Source organism: Carcharhinus amblyrhynchos, chromosome 1 (genome assembly GCF_965287045.1).
Source record: "Carcharhinus amblyrhynchos chromosome 1, sCarAmb.v2.hapA, whole genome shotgun sequence".
Lineage (NCBI taxonomy): Eukaryota > Metazoa > Chordata > Chondrichthyes > Carcharhiniformes > Carcharhinidae > Carcharhinus > Carcharhinus amblyrhynchos.
In genome coordinates, this window is record NC_137324.1 from 78,798,032 (window position 1) to 78,812,335 (window position 14,304).

The following is a 14,304-nucleotide window of genomic DNA, read 5'->3' on the forward strand; positions in this document are numbered from 1 at the left end:
TAGTGTTATGAGACTTCTTACCATTGTATACTTGCAGACTGGACACAACACTTAACTGTAACCTGGCTGTCAGCAACTCAGTGCCTCTGTGCCAATCGATAAAAAGGAAAGCAAAAAAAAATCAGAATGTGGGCAATCACAGAGCCATGGGTCCTGGTGGGCATCTACATGTTTAGATTTTGATTTTGAGGACTGCTTAAGGAAATATTAATCTTGGACAAATGCATTTTCAGCTAGATCTGTCAAAGGGAAATGTGCTACACTGCTCCTCATAAAAATACTTATGCAGACATCCTAACACTTCAGCTGCCATGCACTACTATTAGTAATACAGTCATCAGGTTACTGAAGGGGAGGTACAGATAGTGAGCTTGGCTTGGAGGCATCAGTGGAAAGGAAAATTGGACAACATGTTAAACAGGTGACTGTTTCACTATTGCCTTCGTGGCACAAGCACCCAAGATATATTTCCATAATATGTAGCATGCATCAGTTATCTCAGACAACAGGGGGATTCCCTGGCCTCCCCAGCAGCGTGTTCTTGTGGCGGGAGGTGGGGCACCATTTGCCAGTGGCAGGGTCTTCTGGTCCTGCCACTGTCAATGGGATTTCTCATTGACCGCCCCCCATGCTGCCTGGAATCCCGCGTTGGTGGGACGAGAAGATCCCACTGACTTGAACAGCCAGAGAATTACGGCCAACTTTTCCCATGCCTTTCAACGCTTTTTTCCTCAAAGAATCCAGCTAAAATCTTTGGGTTATGTGATGCCACTACACAAATCTGTCAATGAGTAATCAGTCATCTTCTATCTGTTACTTTGTAAAGAAATTAAATGTCTTTGATGAAAAAGGGGACAATATTTTTTAAGCAAACATGTTCATTCAAACAAAAGTGCACTGTGCAGAAATAGAATCTGAACCTGTCAGCACACTCATACTTGAATTCTATCCAGCAATAGATTTCCTGACACAATTTCTAAGCTAGGAATTTGGATATTTTCCAACAGACTGCAATCTAAATCAATTGTTGCTACAAACAAATATTGAACAAGAAGAAGATCCTTTAGTAAAGTACAATAGTCTTTGAAGGAGCAACAGCATAGTATCATTATCGATGCCTGGTCCAATAATATAGTACTTCAAGCTATCATTAACTTGCAGTAACATTGTGAAATGACCATTGTGTGCTAGAATTTCCAAAATGGATATTATTGCCCGATCTAGAAAAAAAGCGGCCAAAAGAATCTCGAATCTTGCAACAACACCAAGTTAATAAGGTTGTCACTGTAAAGGGAAATCAAAAGGAGACTCGGGATTTTTCTGCCTTTTCTGTTGATGAGGCCGTTTGGACTTGACATAGGCGGACTCCACGGCAGTGGGGTAGGTGAGCTGTGCAAAATGTCGTTGACTTTGGCAGAACCGGAATACTCTGCCGCCAGAAAACATGCCACCAGAGACGGGGGTGGAAAATATCAGCCAATGTATAAAAGTAATTTTAGGCTATGCAGGCCTTCAATCATGCTTTAGCATGCAATAAGGTTCTAACTGATCAGATTGTGGCCTCAGTTCTACATTCCACTGACTCCCGATAACTTTTACTCCCTTGTTAGTCCAGAATCTATCTACCTCTGCCTGAAAAATATTCCATGACCCTGTCTCCACCTCTCTCTAGGGAAGAGAGTTCCAAAGGATCATGATGCTCTGAGAGAAATAAACATTCTTACCGCCATCCTGAGATAAAACCTCCTTAATTTAAACTATATCCCCTAATTCTAGCCTCTCCCACAAGGGGAAATAATCTTTCAGCATCCACTGAATGCTGAATTAACGTGTTTGCTTAAAAAATATTGTCCCCTTATTTTGTCAAAGATATTTAATTCAAGTCCCCTCAGGATCTCATATACTTCAGTAAGGTTGTCTCGCATTCTTCTAAACTCCAATTTTTTTTGGTTCCGTAGAGACTTAATAAAGAAGAATTTTCTGAACTCGCCATTCAGCTCTGACACATCCAAATTGTTCGGTCAATATTTAGTACACTAATTTTTATAAATGGTCCAATGATCCACATTTTTCACATGCTTTTGCCATGAGGACTTGCAACTGTAAAGTCAATGTTAACCACTTTTAATTGACAAGTCCAAAGAACAGTAAATATAAACATATCTCATGTATTAGCATACACATGATAAACATATCTCATGTATTGGCATATACATGATAATTTAGATTAAGCCTTTAACTTAGAATTGAAGAATTAAAGGGTACATCTGTGGAATTGAAGGGAGTATGTTAGCATGGATTGAAAACTGACTGTCACATAGAAAACAGAGAACAAGTGGGGCCTTTTCAGAGTAACAAGTGGAATAGGCAAGCATCAGTCCTTGGCTAGCAATTTTTCACTAACTACATTAACGATCTGGTAGAAGGAACAGAATGTAACCTTTCCAAACTTGTCAGTGATGTAAAGATAGTTGGAAAGGCATGTTGTGATGAGGATATTGTGATTCTCTGATGGGATGTAGATAGATTGGGTGAGTGGGTGAAAACATGACAAATGGAGTTCAATGTGGGAAAGTGTGAGATCATACACTTTGGTAGAAGGAATCAAAAGGCAGATTATTATCTAAATGGAGAGAGATGGCAGGTGAGTGAAGTACAGAGGGATCAAGATCTTCTGGTGCATGGATCGCAAAAAGCTAGCAGGCAGGTCCAAAGAGTAGTTAAGAAGGCAAACAGCATTTTGACCTTCAATCCAAAAGGATTGGAGTTTAAAAATAGGGAGGTTTTGTTGCAATTGCACAGGATGTTCGTGAAGCCTTACCTGAAATACCACGTACAGGTTGGTCCCCTTACTTTTAAAAGGATATAGTAACATTGGAGGCAGGCCAATGGAAGTTCACCAGGATAATTCCTGGGATGAGAGGGTTGTCCTATCAAGGGAGTCTAAATAGTCTGGATCTGTATTCCTTGGGGTTTTGAAGAGTGAGGGGTGACCTTATTCAACTACATAAGATCCTGAGGGGACTTGACAGATGGTGACGTGTTTTCACTAGTGAGAGAGTCTCAAACAAGGGAGCATAAAGGGAAGATAAAGGGCCAGTTAAACTGAGGGGGGTATAAATTTCTTTTCACAGAGGGTGGTGAATCTCTGAAATTCTCTGACCCAAAAGATGGTGGAGGCTGGATCATTTAAAGTGGAGTTGGATAAATAATTGATAGATCAAGGAATAGAGGGCAATGGGAAAATGGTACAGGAAAGGTGTTGAGGCTGGTATAGATCAACCATTATCATACTGAATGGCTGGGCAGGCTTGAAGGACCTGGTGGCCTACTCTTGCTTGTATTTTTTGAGTTTTTGTATTGAAATTATGTACAAGATAAGGAGTTTTTGTCTTTTGGGAGCTCATAGTGATACATTGGACATTGAGGTGAATGAAGCTTGCAGAACTTACTGTTCATTAATTTTAAAAGGAAGAATCAAAACTGATCAAATCTCTTCTACCACTTTGGCTAATTTATCTCATTTTTAAGGTTATTTATGATTTGCTATTTGCTTTCCAAGTTAGGTAATGATTGTCACATACATCAGATATCAGTACAATGACCGGTAATGTGATTACAATTTCATGGTGCAAACTATTGAGTAAACAAAATACACTGTTTACTCATTTAGCCATGCCTTAAACCAAATCCAACAATACAATGACATTACTGTATTTAACTGGTTTCCACTGCATGCATATATTGTGATTACTTTTCTCTGATGCCACTATAACTATACCAGTTTAGTTATGGTTACAGTTTTTGTACAGTGAAAGCTTAGTTAAAAAGTTAATTAAGTATTTATAACTAATTCCAAATGAAGATTTGATTGACTGGATTCCAGGCTTACTTCCTTAAACAATAACAAATTAATCAAAGACCATCAGCATTGACACAGTAGCTAAAGGAAAATCAACAAAAAGGTGCTATAAAGTTTAATTTCTGCTGTCATGAATAAACCCTTCATGATTATCAGCAAACATATCTGCAATGTAGTTGCTATGTAAGTGGTGTGAGATAATCTTTATGTCAATAAAGTCCTCTTGACAGGATTTACACCATCTTTCACTCTCATTCCTTGTGGAGCTAGACAACTTACGACAGAGCTTTCAACACCGATATTTAGTTGAATTCTTGGAAGAGGAATTCCTAATTTATTAGGCAATGAAGGAATGGACAATAAATGCTGACCAAGACTGCGACACCATGAACAAATAAAGAAAAACCCTTGTTTGCTATTTCTTCAAATTGATGTATTCATGTGAGATTTCCAATTAGGCATTAGAATCACTTACTGTGATGCTGGAGACAAACAAATAAGTAAAATAATATATATGTACACTTATCAATTAACTGACAAAAGGTTAAACTCACAGCATTTCGATTTACATATATTGCTTCCTTGTAATAACAATGCCAATGAACATTGTCTGTGAAGGTTACGTGGATAAAAGTCATGTCCGAAATTTAGCACATTCTTTTTTCACTCGGGCAATGCTTTAAACTGAGGAATTTATTGGTTTTGGGACCAGCTCAGCAACAGAGCATGTCAGAATACACAACAAAATGTACATAATGCAGAAAATCAAAGCTTAGGTAGTTGGATGAGACAATTGGCTCCATTTCATCTCTAGTGCTGATCTACCCATCTTACAGAGCTAGCTGGTTGCTGAACAGGTCCCATGAATTCAGGCTGACCATTTATTATTCGCTGGGGAAATTGGCTAGTTCAATAGAATCTTGCTTCAATGCAAATATTCGTTGCAGCAAAATAAATGATAAACACAATTGCATATAGTTCAAAAATAAGATTTCCAATGGCATTTTCTACAAAACTAGGATGTATTCCCTATCTGGAAAACACCCTCAAATAGTCATGCAACAGTAATAAACAATCATGCTGGTGTATGTTATCCCAGAGGCTGTAACTTAGCCACGCAGGACCACAATACAGTAGTTTCCAAGAAAATTCATGATTCCAACAGACATAAAACTGTTAATAAAATACACATTCAACATTTGTCTGTATATTAGTTTCAGCAGGCCATAAGTATTTTGAATTTTCCTTTGCTCAAAGTCAATTTTGCATCTGTTTGTTTTCATCTTCAAAGAACACGTCGTCGTTCATTAGTAACGGTTGGTCAGAAGCGTTGCTGCTGCCGGCTGAATTGAGACGTGAGGAGTGGCTGGAGAACTTAAGCCTGGTAGTAAAATTAGATTCCAAATTTGAATACTTCTGTAAAAACAAGGAGGGAAACGGATCATTGATTTATTACATGCATTTGAAGAGCTGATGCATGTCTGTTTCTTTATGAGTGTATCTTACTGTCAGTACACTAAGTTTTTGTGTCAGTTCCAATCTGAGAGGATGAATGGGTAAAAGAGGCCCCAGTTGTTAAAGATTTCACTGACCTACAGTGACATACAGCTTTCAGATTTACATGGGAACACAAAGGGAGAGAGAGCCACGGAATTGAATATAAAGTTACCTGTCTTTCTGTATTCATAATACTTAATCAATTTAAAACTGCGCGATCCAATGGCCAGTTATTAACCTATGCTACCCCTGGAGGTAAGAAATATCATCACAGGTTAACAAACTGTTTTCTCACCAGAAGTAGGACTGGATACAGAGAAAGGTTTATGCTGCTGCACCCCAAGAACGTATCCTCCAAACCAAGAGTATTCCTTGTCACAATAGTGTGGTATTTGCTTTTCCACACAACCAAGTTTATAGCCTGTTTGAGTGATATCGCTCATTTAAGCCAATCTCAAATTACTGGCACATTTCCAGTGTAGGTCTGTGTCAATTAGGAAATGTGTTGACTTGACAATCTTACAGGCAGAGTAAAATTAGACTTACATCACCAAATCAGCGCCATAGTAATAATCTGACTCCAGTGAAATACAGCGTTCTAACTCACAGCACCCATTTATGCCCCATTAAAAATTCCAAAAATCTGTGAGTTGTCACGTAGCATAGATGACTTCTAAAAGAACAGGATCAGAAATGGAACAGCAAATAGAGTGGGATTTTCCACGCCCACCCACCAATGGGATCTTCGTTCTTCTGATCCCACCAAACTCAGTGTACTTCTGGCTGACTCATCACATCCACCACAGCAAAACCCCCAGGGTCAGAAAATCCCAGCCATAGATCATGTGGAAGTGTCTGTTGCAAGCCTAGATAAAATTATAACTTTAATAAGAGATCCTTGTAAATTTCAATCTTGGCAGTGGACAATGTCATATCATTCTACTGTGCCTAATGTGCAGGATTTTGTTGAAAGATCAGCCTTAAAGAAGAAGGCCTTCTCCCTGCTAGACCTGGTGGATGTGCATATTTAATTGGCTCTGAAGGTGTCTCTGGTTCATTTCAGGGAACCACGAGATATATTTCAAGGGTGTTGAAGATGGCTGCATATTTACATTTAAGGCAAATAATGAATGGATTGTTTACGAGGGCTGAGAGTTATCCAAGCCTCCCCTCTGATTATAGCTAGAATGACTAGGGGCTGGATTTTACCATTGCTTCGCACCTGAAAACAGGTGTGAAAACATGATAAAGTTGGACATGAGGCCATTAACGCGATTCACACAGATGCTGTACCAAGGCCCAGAAATGGCCGCAATCCAATTTGCACCTGAAACGGGCATGATCTATGGCTGGGATTTTCTGACCCTGGCCCAATGGGTTTTGCTGTGGTGGATGTGGTGAGTCAGCCAGAAGTACACTGAGTTTGGTGGGATCAGAAGAACGAAGATCCCATTGGTGGGTGGGCGTGGAAAATCCCACTCTATTTGCTGTTCCATTTCTGATCCTGTTCTTTTAGAAGTCATCTTTACTAGGTGACAACTCACAGATTTTTGGAATTTTTAATGGGGCATAAATGGGTGCTGTGAGTTAGAACACTGTATTTCACTGGAATCAGGTTATTACTATGGCGCTGATTTGGTGATGTAAGTCTAATTTTACTCTGCCTGTAAGATTGCCAAGTCAACACATTTTCTAATTGGCACAAACCTACATTGGAAATGTGCCAGTAATTTGGCACTGGCTTAAATGAGCAATATTGCATGCAGTTAAATTGAATTAATGAACTGCCCACCCAACTTTATCAGCATTTCTCACTTTACCACCATGTTCACTAATCCGGAATCGGGCCAAAATTGACATGCAAAATAAAAGTCTGTTTTGGGTGCTTCAGCTGCTGCAAAGGTAAGTTCAGAGCTTCCAATGGCTCTCTGACTGAGATCGGTGGTGGGGGGAAGTGGGGAGGTGGGCCTGATCATTCTCTGTTGAGGAGGTAGTGGGGGAGGAGGAGGCGGGTCAGATGTACCTCTGGATGGGGGGGTGGAGAGTGGGGAAAGAGAAGGGAGGCCAAATCATTCTCTGGGCAGAAGTGGGGAGAGGGAGTGAGGCCAGATTGTTCTCTGGTTTGGGAGGAGGGAAGGGAGAGGCGGGTAAGGTGTACCTGGTGGTGGGGGGGTAGAGGCCAGATAGATCTCTAGTGGGGGAATAGGGGGAGCAGGGAGGGTCTGCTGCCATTCTGCGGGTGATTGGTGAGGGAGGGGGCAAAGGGGGCAGTGGTTCGTGATTGGTCTGGGTAGCGGGGGGCTGGGTGAATACTGAGGACAGTGATGTCTGTGGGGGCCATAACGAAGGAGGTGAAGGAAAGTGTTAAATTAAAAGCGGAGGCGTTTAGAGTAGCTAAGAGTAGTGGGTGAGAAGAGGATTGGGAGAGGTTTAAATGTCAACAAAGATTGACAAAGAAGTTGATAAAGAAGGGTAGGAGAAACTATGAAGCTGGGCTAGCGCTTAATATAAAAAAGGATAGCAAGAGTTTTTATAAATATATAAAAAGGAAGAGGCTGGCTAGGGTGAACGTTGGTCCCTTAGAGGATGAGAAGGGGGACTTAGTGGTAGGGGATGGGGATATGGCGGACGTCTTGAATAACTTTTTTGTTTCGGTCTTCACGGAGGAGGACGTGAATAATTTGCCGGATGTTAGAGATGGAAAGGTGGTAGGACTGGAGGGTCTCGATGACATTACTGTTACTAGAGAGGTGGTGCTCGACAGACTGGAGGGGGCTGATTGTGGACAAGTCCCCAGGACCAGATGGAATGCATCCGAGGGTCCTGAAAGAAATGGCGGAGGTGATAGTGGATGCCTTGGTGGTTATTTTCCAGATGTCGCTGGATTCCGGGGAAGTGCCGGAAGATTGGAAAACGGCTAATGTTACGCCGTTGTTTAAGAAGGGTGCCAGGCAAAAGGCAGGGAATTATAGGCCTGTTAGTTTAACGTCTGTTGTAGGTAAAATGTTAGAATCCATCATCAAGGAGGAAATAGCGAGGCATCTTGAGGGGAACTGCTTGATAGAGCAGACGCAACACGGTTTCCTTAAAGGGAAGTCGTGTCTGACAAATTTACTGGAGTTCTATGAGGATGTGTCTAGGGCAGTGGATAGAGGAGAGCCGGTGGATGTGGTCTTTCTGGATTTTCAGAAGGCGTTTGACAAGGTACCTCACAAGAGGTTATTACAGAAGGTCAGGGGACATGGCAGTGGGGGTAGGGTGTTAGCATGGATAGAGGACCGGTTGTCAAATAGGAGGCAGAGAGTGGGGGTCAATGGGTGCTATTTGGATTGGCGGATGGTGACCAGTGGAGTGCCCCAGGGGTCGGTGCTGGGGCCTCAGCTATTTACCATTTATATAGATGATCTGGAGGAGGGAACCGAGTGTAGGGTGTCGAAATTTGCTGATGACACCAAAATTGGTGGAAAGGCCAATTGTGCGGAGGGTGGGGAGAGTCTACAGAAGGATCTAGATAGGCTGGGCGAATGGGCCAGGAAATAGCAAATGGAATTTAATGTTGGTAAGTGCGAGGTGGTCCACTTTGGTAGGAATAATGGTAGGAAGGATTATTACTTATGTGGAGAAAAACTGCAGCAGGCGACGGTGCAGAGGGACCTCGGGGTCCTTGTGCATGAGTCACAAAAACCCAGCTTGCAGGTGCAGCAGGTGGTCAGGAAGGCGAATGGGATGCTGGCCTTCATAGCGAGGGGGATTGAATATAAAAGTAGGGAGGTCTTTCTGCGGCTGTATAGGGCATTGGTGAGGCCGCAGCTGGAGTACTGTGTGCAGTTTTGGGCGCCGTACTTACGCAAGGATATTTTAGCCTTGGAGGGAGTGCAGAGGAGGTTTACTAGGCTGATGCCGGAGTTGAGGGGGTTGAGCTATGAGGAGAGGCTGAATAAACTAGGCTTGTACTCGTTAGAGTTTAGAAGAATGAGGGGAGATCTCATTGAGACGTATAAGATGATGAATGGGATGGATAGGATAGAGGTGGAGAGACTCTTCCCGCTCAGAAAGGATAGTAGGACTCGGGGGCATAGCCTCAAGATAAAGGGGGGGCGGTTTAGAACAGAGTTGAGGAGGAATTTCTTCACTCAAAGGGTGGTGAATCTCTGGAATTCTCTGCCCGTTGAGGTGGTGGAGGCTGCCTCGCTGAATATTTTTAAGACGCGGGTTGATGGGTTTTTGATAAGAGAGGGGATTAAGGGTTATGGGGAGAGGGCGGGAATGTGGAACTGAGCCACGACAGATCAGCCATGATCTTATTGAATGGTGGGGCAGGCTCGAAGGGCTAGATGGCCTACTCCTGCTCCTATTTCTTATGTTCTTATGTTCATTCCCACTTTTCGCTCGCAGGCCGCTTTCTCCGTTTTCTGTGGCCCGGGAGCGATCTGACACGGGTGTATTTTATAAAATTTTTCTCTAACTGCGCATGTGCAGTTTAAAGCTCCGATCATTTTGGGTGCACTAAGCCCTGCCCACAGCTCGATTCAGACCTGCAATTCTTTTTCAGGCTGAATGCATATAGGGGGGGCACCTGAAACAGATTTCCAAGTCAGATCTGAATTGTGCCCACATTCAGCACTTAGAATGAAAATGGTAAGATCGAGCTGTAGGTACACGGATTCACCTCTTTGGATGTCTTGATCTATTAATTACGCACATGACAACCTGACACCATCGCAGTAACCAGAAGTTTTATCACATGCACAGCCAGTGAAGTTCATGGAAGCCTGTCCCAAATTGCCCCAGCGCTATCATCAGGCATTCATACTGCAGCAGTCCAACATGTGCAAGAGCTTTTCATTCCAGGAAACAGATTTACGGTGTGGCTCCGAGAAGATGAAGGATATCCACTTCAACTTATCTCATGTTATCTGTAAGGTAGCCCACCAGTAAAGTCTAGTATTAATGCCCACCTGAGTGGAGCTTGGAAAGATTGTGGCCGCAGCATTGTTCCAGCCACCAGTATCTGCTCGTGCTCACTTGTGCAGTGTGAATCACCAAATGAAAATTCAAACTGTTTAAGGGGATCTATCAAAAGTGAGTGCCTGTACTGGTGCAGGCTGCATGTCCTGTGACAGTGCACACTCCGAGGGCTGGTTCCCATGCATGTCCTGTGCCACCTGTCGTATATGTGAAGGCTTGAATAGAGGGGGATCTGTTTTGAGAAAGTCACAATTTAGACAATCACCACAGTCTGACTTTTTGTATTTCACTCATTGTTGAAATAAAGCGTGTTTCACCTCTTAACTGGCCACTGCTGGTAATATGTTGCCCTCGGTCCCGATGCTGACCAAAACAGGGCTCCCTCTCACTTTCAACCACAACAGCAGGACTTTTTCAATTCACTTTTTTTCACTGGCTAGGTCAGCATTTTTTGCCCATCCCAAGTTGCTCTTGGGAAGATGATGGTGGGCTGCCTTCTTTAACCACTGCAGTCCTTATGGTGTAGGTACAACTACAATGTTGTTAAGGAGGGAGTTCCAGAATTTTGATACAGCAACAGTGAAGGAACAGTGATATATTTTCAAGCCAGGATGGTGAGTTGTTTGGAGGGGAAGTTACAAGTGGTGGCGTTCCTGGCTATTTGCTGTCCTTATCCTTCTAGATGGCAGCAGTTATGGGTTTGGAAGGTATTGTCTAAGGACCCTTGGTTAGTTGCTGCAGTGCATCTTGTAGATGGTACACACGGCTCCCACCCGTGTATCAGTGATGGAGGGAGTGAATGTTAGTGTGAGAGGTACCAATCGAGTTGGCTACTTCATGCCTTCTCAAGAGAATTCAACCCCAAAGTCAAAATGAGCTGCTTCAATTCAGTTTTGAGATTGCAGATGTTGACCTGCTATATTGACTTCTGGATTTGACCTGCATAATTCCAGCCCCCGCCCCCGACCAAACCCACCCCCATGAATTCCCCTGCCCCCTCCCCAAACCACCAACCCCCTTCCCCCAAACTCCCCATCTTCACACACTGAAACCACCTTCAGGTTAACATCAAACACTCTGTCTCAGTTCAGCAGGTAATAAATTACTTAACAGTAATTTCAGAATTTACTACAAGGCCAGTATTTATAAACCAGCAGTTTCAGAATATTTAAAGTCTATGATATTGGAAAGTCAGTTATTGCCACCATTTATGATAATTAGAGGTCGTTTCTCACATTGTGGTGACCTGGAGCTATAAGTTCATTGTCAAATTTCCATGCAGCCTTGTTTTCCTTTTTGCCTGGCATTGTTAGTTTTGTTTATGCAATTAGAAATTGTCAACCTAATTTACTGCTGATGGCAGAGTTCCACAAACAGGCTGCGGCTAGATATAACTTATCTACCAGCTACCACATTCAGGAAGTAACCAACCACTCTGGGAGATATCTGCCCACACATATTGTAGTCACCACTGCTGGGCCCACACACTCTGCTGCTTACATGTTTTGAGGTGTCTGACAACTGCTCTTCAATCATCTCCACTACTTGCTCAAATGTAGGTCTTCTTAAAGCATCAGAATCCCAGCAAGCTTTCATAACTTCATACCTGTGGAAAGAAAATATTACTCAGTAAACAGTAACATTAAATAGGAAACAAGTTAATGGAAGACAGTAGTTTGGTGTAATTCAACATTTTGCGCAGGACATAATGGAAGTTTTTATGTTAATTTTTAATTTCATAGAAACCATAGAATTCGTACAGTGCAGAAGGAAGCCATTTGGCCCATTGAGTCTGCACCAAGAACAATCCCATCCAGGCCCTATTCCCGTAACCCCACACATTTACCCCGCTAATCACTCTAACCTACATATCCAGGGACACTAAGGGGCAATTTTACATGGCCAACGCACCTAACCAACACATCTTTGGGTTGTAGGAGGAAACCGGAGCACCCAGAGGTAAGCCACATGGACAAGGAAAATATGCAAACTCTGCACGGTGACCCAAGCAGGGAATTGAACCTGGGTCCCTGACACTGTGAGGCAGCAGTGCTAACCACTGTGCCATCGTGCCACCCCAAATTTGTTTGCATGTTAATTCTTGATTCTCGAGAGAAAAAAGATTCCATTGAAACAATGATGAAAAGATGCCTAGGAAAGGTCAGGGGGGAAAAGCTACGGGGTTTTTGTTTGAATTTATGATAGAAGTATTTGGCGTTTTGAATGTTTCTTTTCTCTCTCCTGTTGTTCTGAATTTGTCAGATTACCGACCGTTTTTTAAAAGAGCTCATTGAATTAAATCAACTATTTCAAGTTTAGAGACCGGAAAGAGACCCACTTGCCCAACAGAAATGTCCACCTGAGCATCTCCCATCCCTCTTTATCAGCATATCGTTCCTGTTCCCTGCTCCCTCACAATGCTTATCTGGCTTCTCCTGTGTCAGAATCCTGGAACTCTCTCCCTAACAGCACTGTGGATGTACCTACACCACAGGCATTGCAGCGATTCAAGAAGACAACTCAAAACCACCTTCTCAAAGGCAACTCGGGATGGGTAATAAATGCTGGCTTAGCCAGTGAAACCAACATCCAGTAAATACATTTAAAACATCTGCTTCTCTGTTATTTACTTCAGCTATTTGTTGTGGCAGTGTGTTCCACAGATTGGTATAGAAAAGTTTCTGCTGAATTCCCTATTGATTTTCTAGTGACTATGTGATGATTAAGGCCGCAAATTTTGCTAAGAAGTAGCAACATTCACCACAATTAGCCTGTTGACCTTTATGTTAAAGACTTCTACTTAGGTCAAACCTTACCCTTCGTTTCTCTGGAGAAAGGACTCATGCAGAGTGTGGTAAAGAAGAGGCTGGTAAACTAGAAATTTAATTTTAACCAATTATTAAGTCAGAATACATCAATTAATAATCATAAAACTAATTAATTAATAATGTTCATACAATATAATCAGTGTTAGTTAATTCATCAGTTCTGGAGATGAGATTAAAATTAAACAACAAGGGCCAAATTTTATATCCAAAGTTTGTGTATGCACCTGACACAAGTGTGTGAAATCAGGCGAGAAGAATAACCAATGTTATCACACACTTGCAAGATAGTTTGATCAGCAGGAACACGCAAAAGTCAGAAGTCTACCCGCTGACAATAAAAAGGCAATTTAAATGAATTAAACCTCAACTAACTGGAATTTTATGTTACCCGTCCATCTCTACAGTCAGTGGGTGGGCCAATTGGCCAAGCGGCCTTTACATTTAAGCTGCATCCTCAATCCAGAGTGGGGTAAAATATCAGGGCTCAAACATAGTTAACAATGTGACTGGGGATTAAGGTCTGTGTGTGATTGTGCTGCCCAGATATCCATGGTATAGTTTTAACATGGATATCCATTTATCTTGGGTCAGCAGCTTGCTGAGATAGCTCAGCAGTGGCTGCCCCTGACGGAGCAGATTGGAAGCACAGGCCCGCACCCTCTCTTTTCCCACTGCACGCCCTCTTCCCGTCCTCCCCAATAGCGCTCAGCCTTTCACAGCGCACATTTCACATTGACTGGCCATTAATTGATGGGTGAAATATTCAGGTCAAGCGATAGTAACAACGAAGGATTCCAATGTAAATAAATAAGTTTAAGACAGCTATGTCAAAATAGTTAAGTTAAACTGCTTGTAAAATAAAATGATCTCAACGCAGAGGAATCAACTGATTGATGAGTACTTATTTCAGTCTCAGATGTATTTCTGTTAAGTTGGTTAATAGTCAAATAAATAGAGGCTTGTCAGGGCATCTCATCGGAGTTCAGTCATGGGGAGTCAGAAAGGATTACTGCGATAGTTAATCAGAAGTTAGAAGAATTCTTCTGACTTTTTCTGGGAAGCTATTGCTGTAACGCAATCAGAAACATCCCAGTGCAGGACAATTGCAGTGCAATATTTACCTAGGAACTTCTGGTGGGGTAATACTCC

At 42.3% G+C, this 14,304-nt stretch overlaps 1 protein-coding gene across 1 annotated transcript in view; it reads right to left on the bottom strand.

Moving 5' to 3' along the window:
- Positions 1 to 4,280: 4,280 nt before the first annotated feature.
- The window catches only part of kita (KIT proto-oncogene, receptor tyrosine kinase a), a 92,794-nt gene continuing 82,770 nt past the window's right edge, over positions 4,281 to 14,304 (bottom strand). Inside the window, exons 20-21 of the mRNA XM_080187483.1 lie at positions 11,828 to 11,933; positions 4,281 to 5,278 (exon numbers count right to left, since the gene is read on the bottom strand). Coding sequence (XP_080043609.1) covers positions 5,120 to 5,278; positions 11,828 to 11,933 — 265 coding nt within the window. The 3' untranslated portion in view covers positions 4,281 to 5,119. The remainder of the gene's footprint in view (positions 5,279 to 11,827; positions 11,934 to 14,304) is intronic.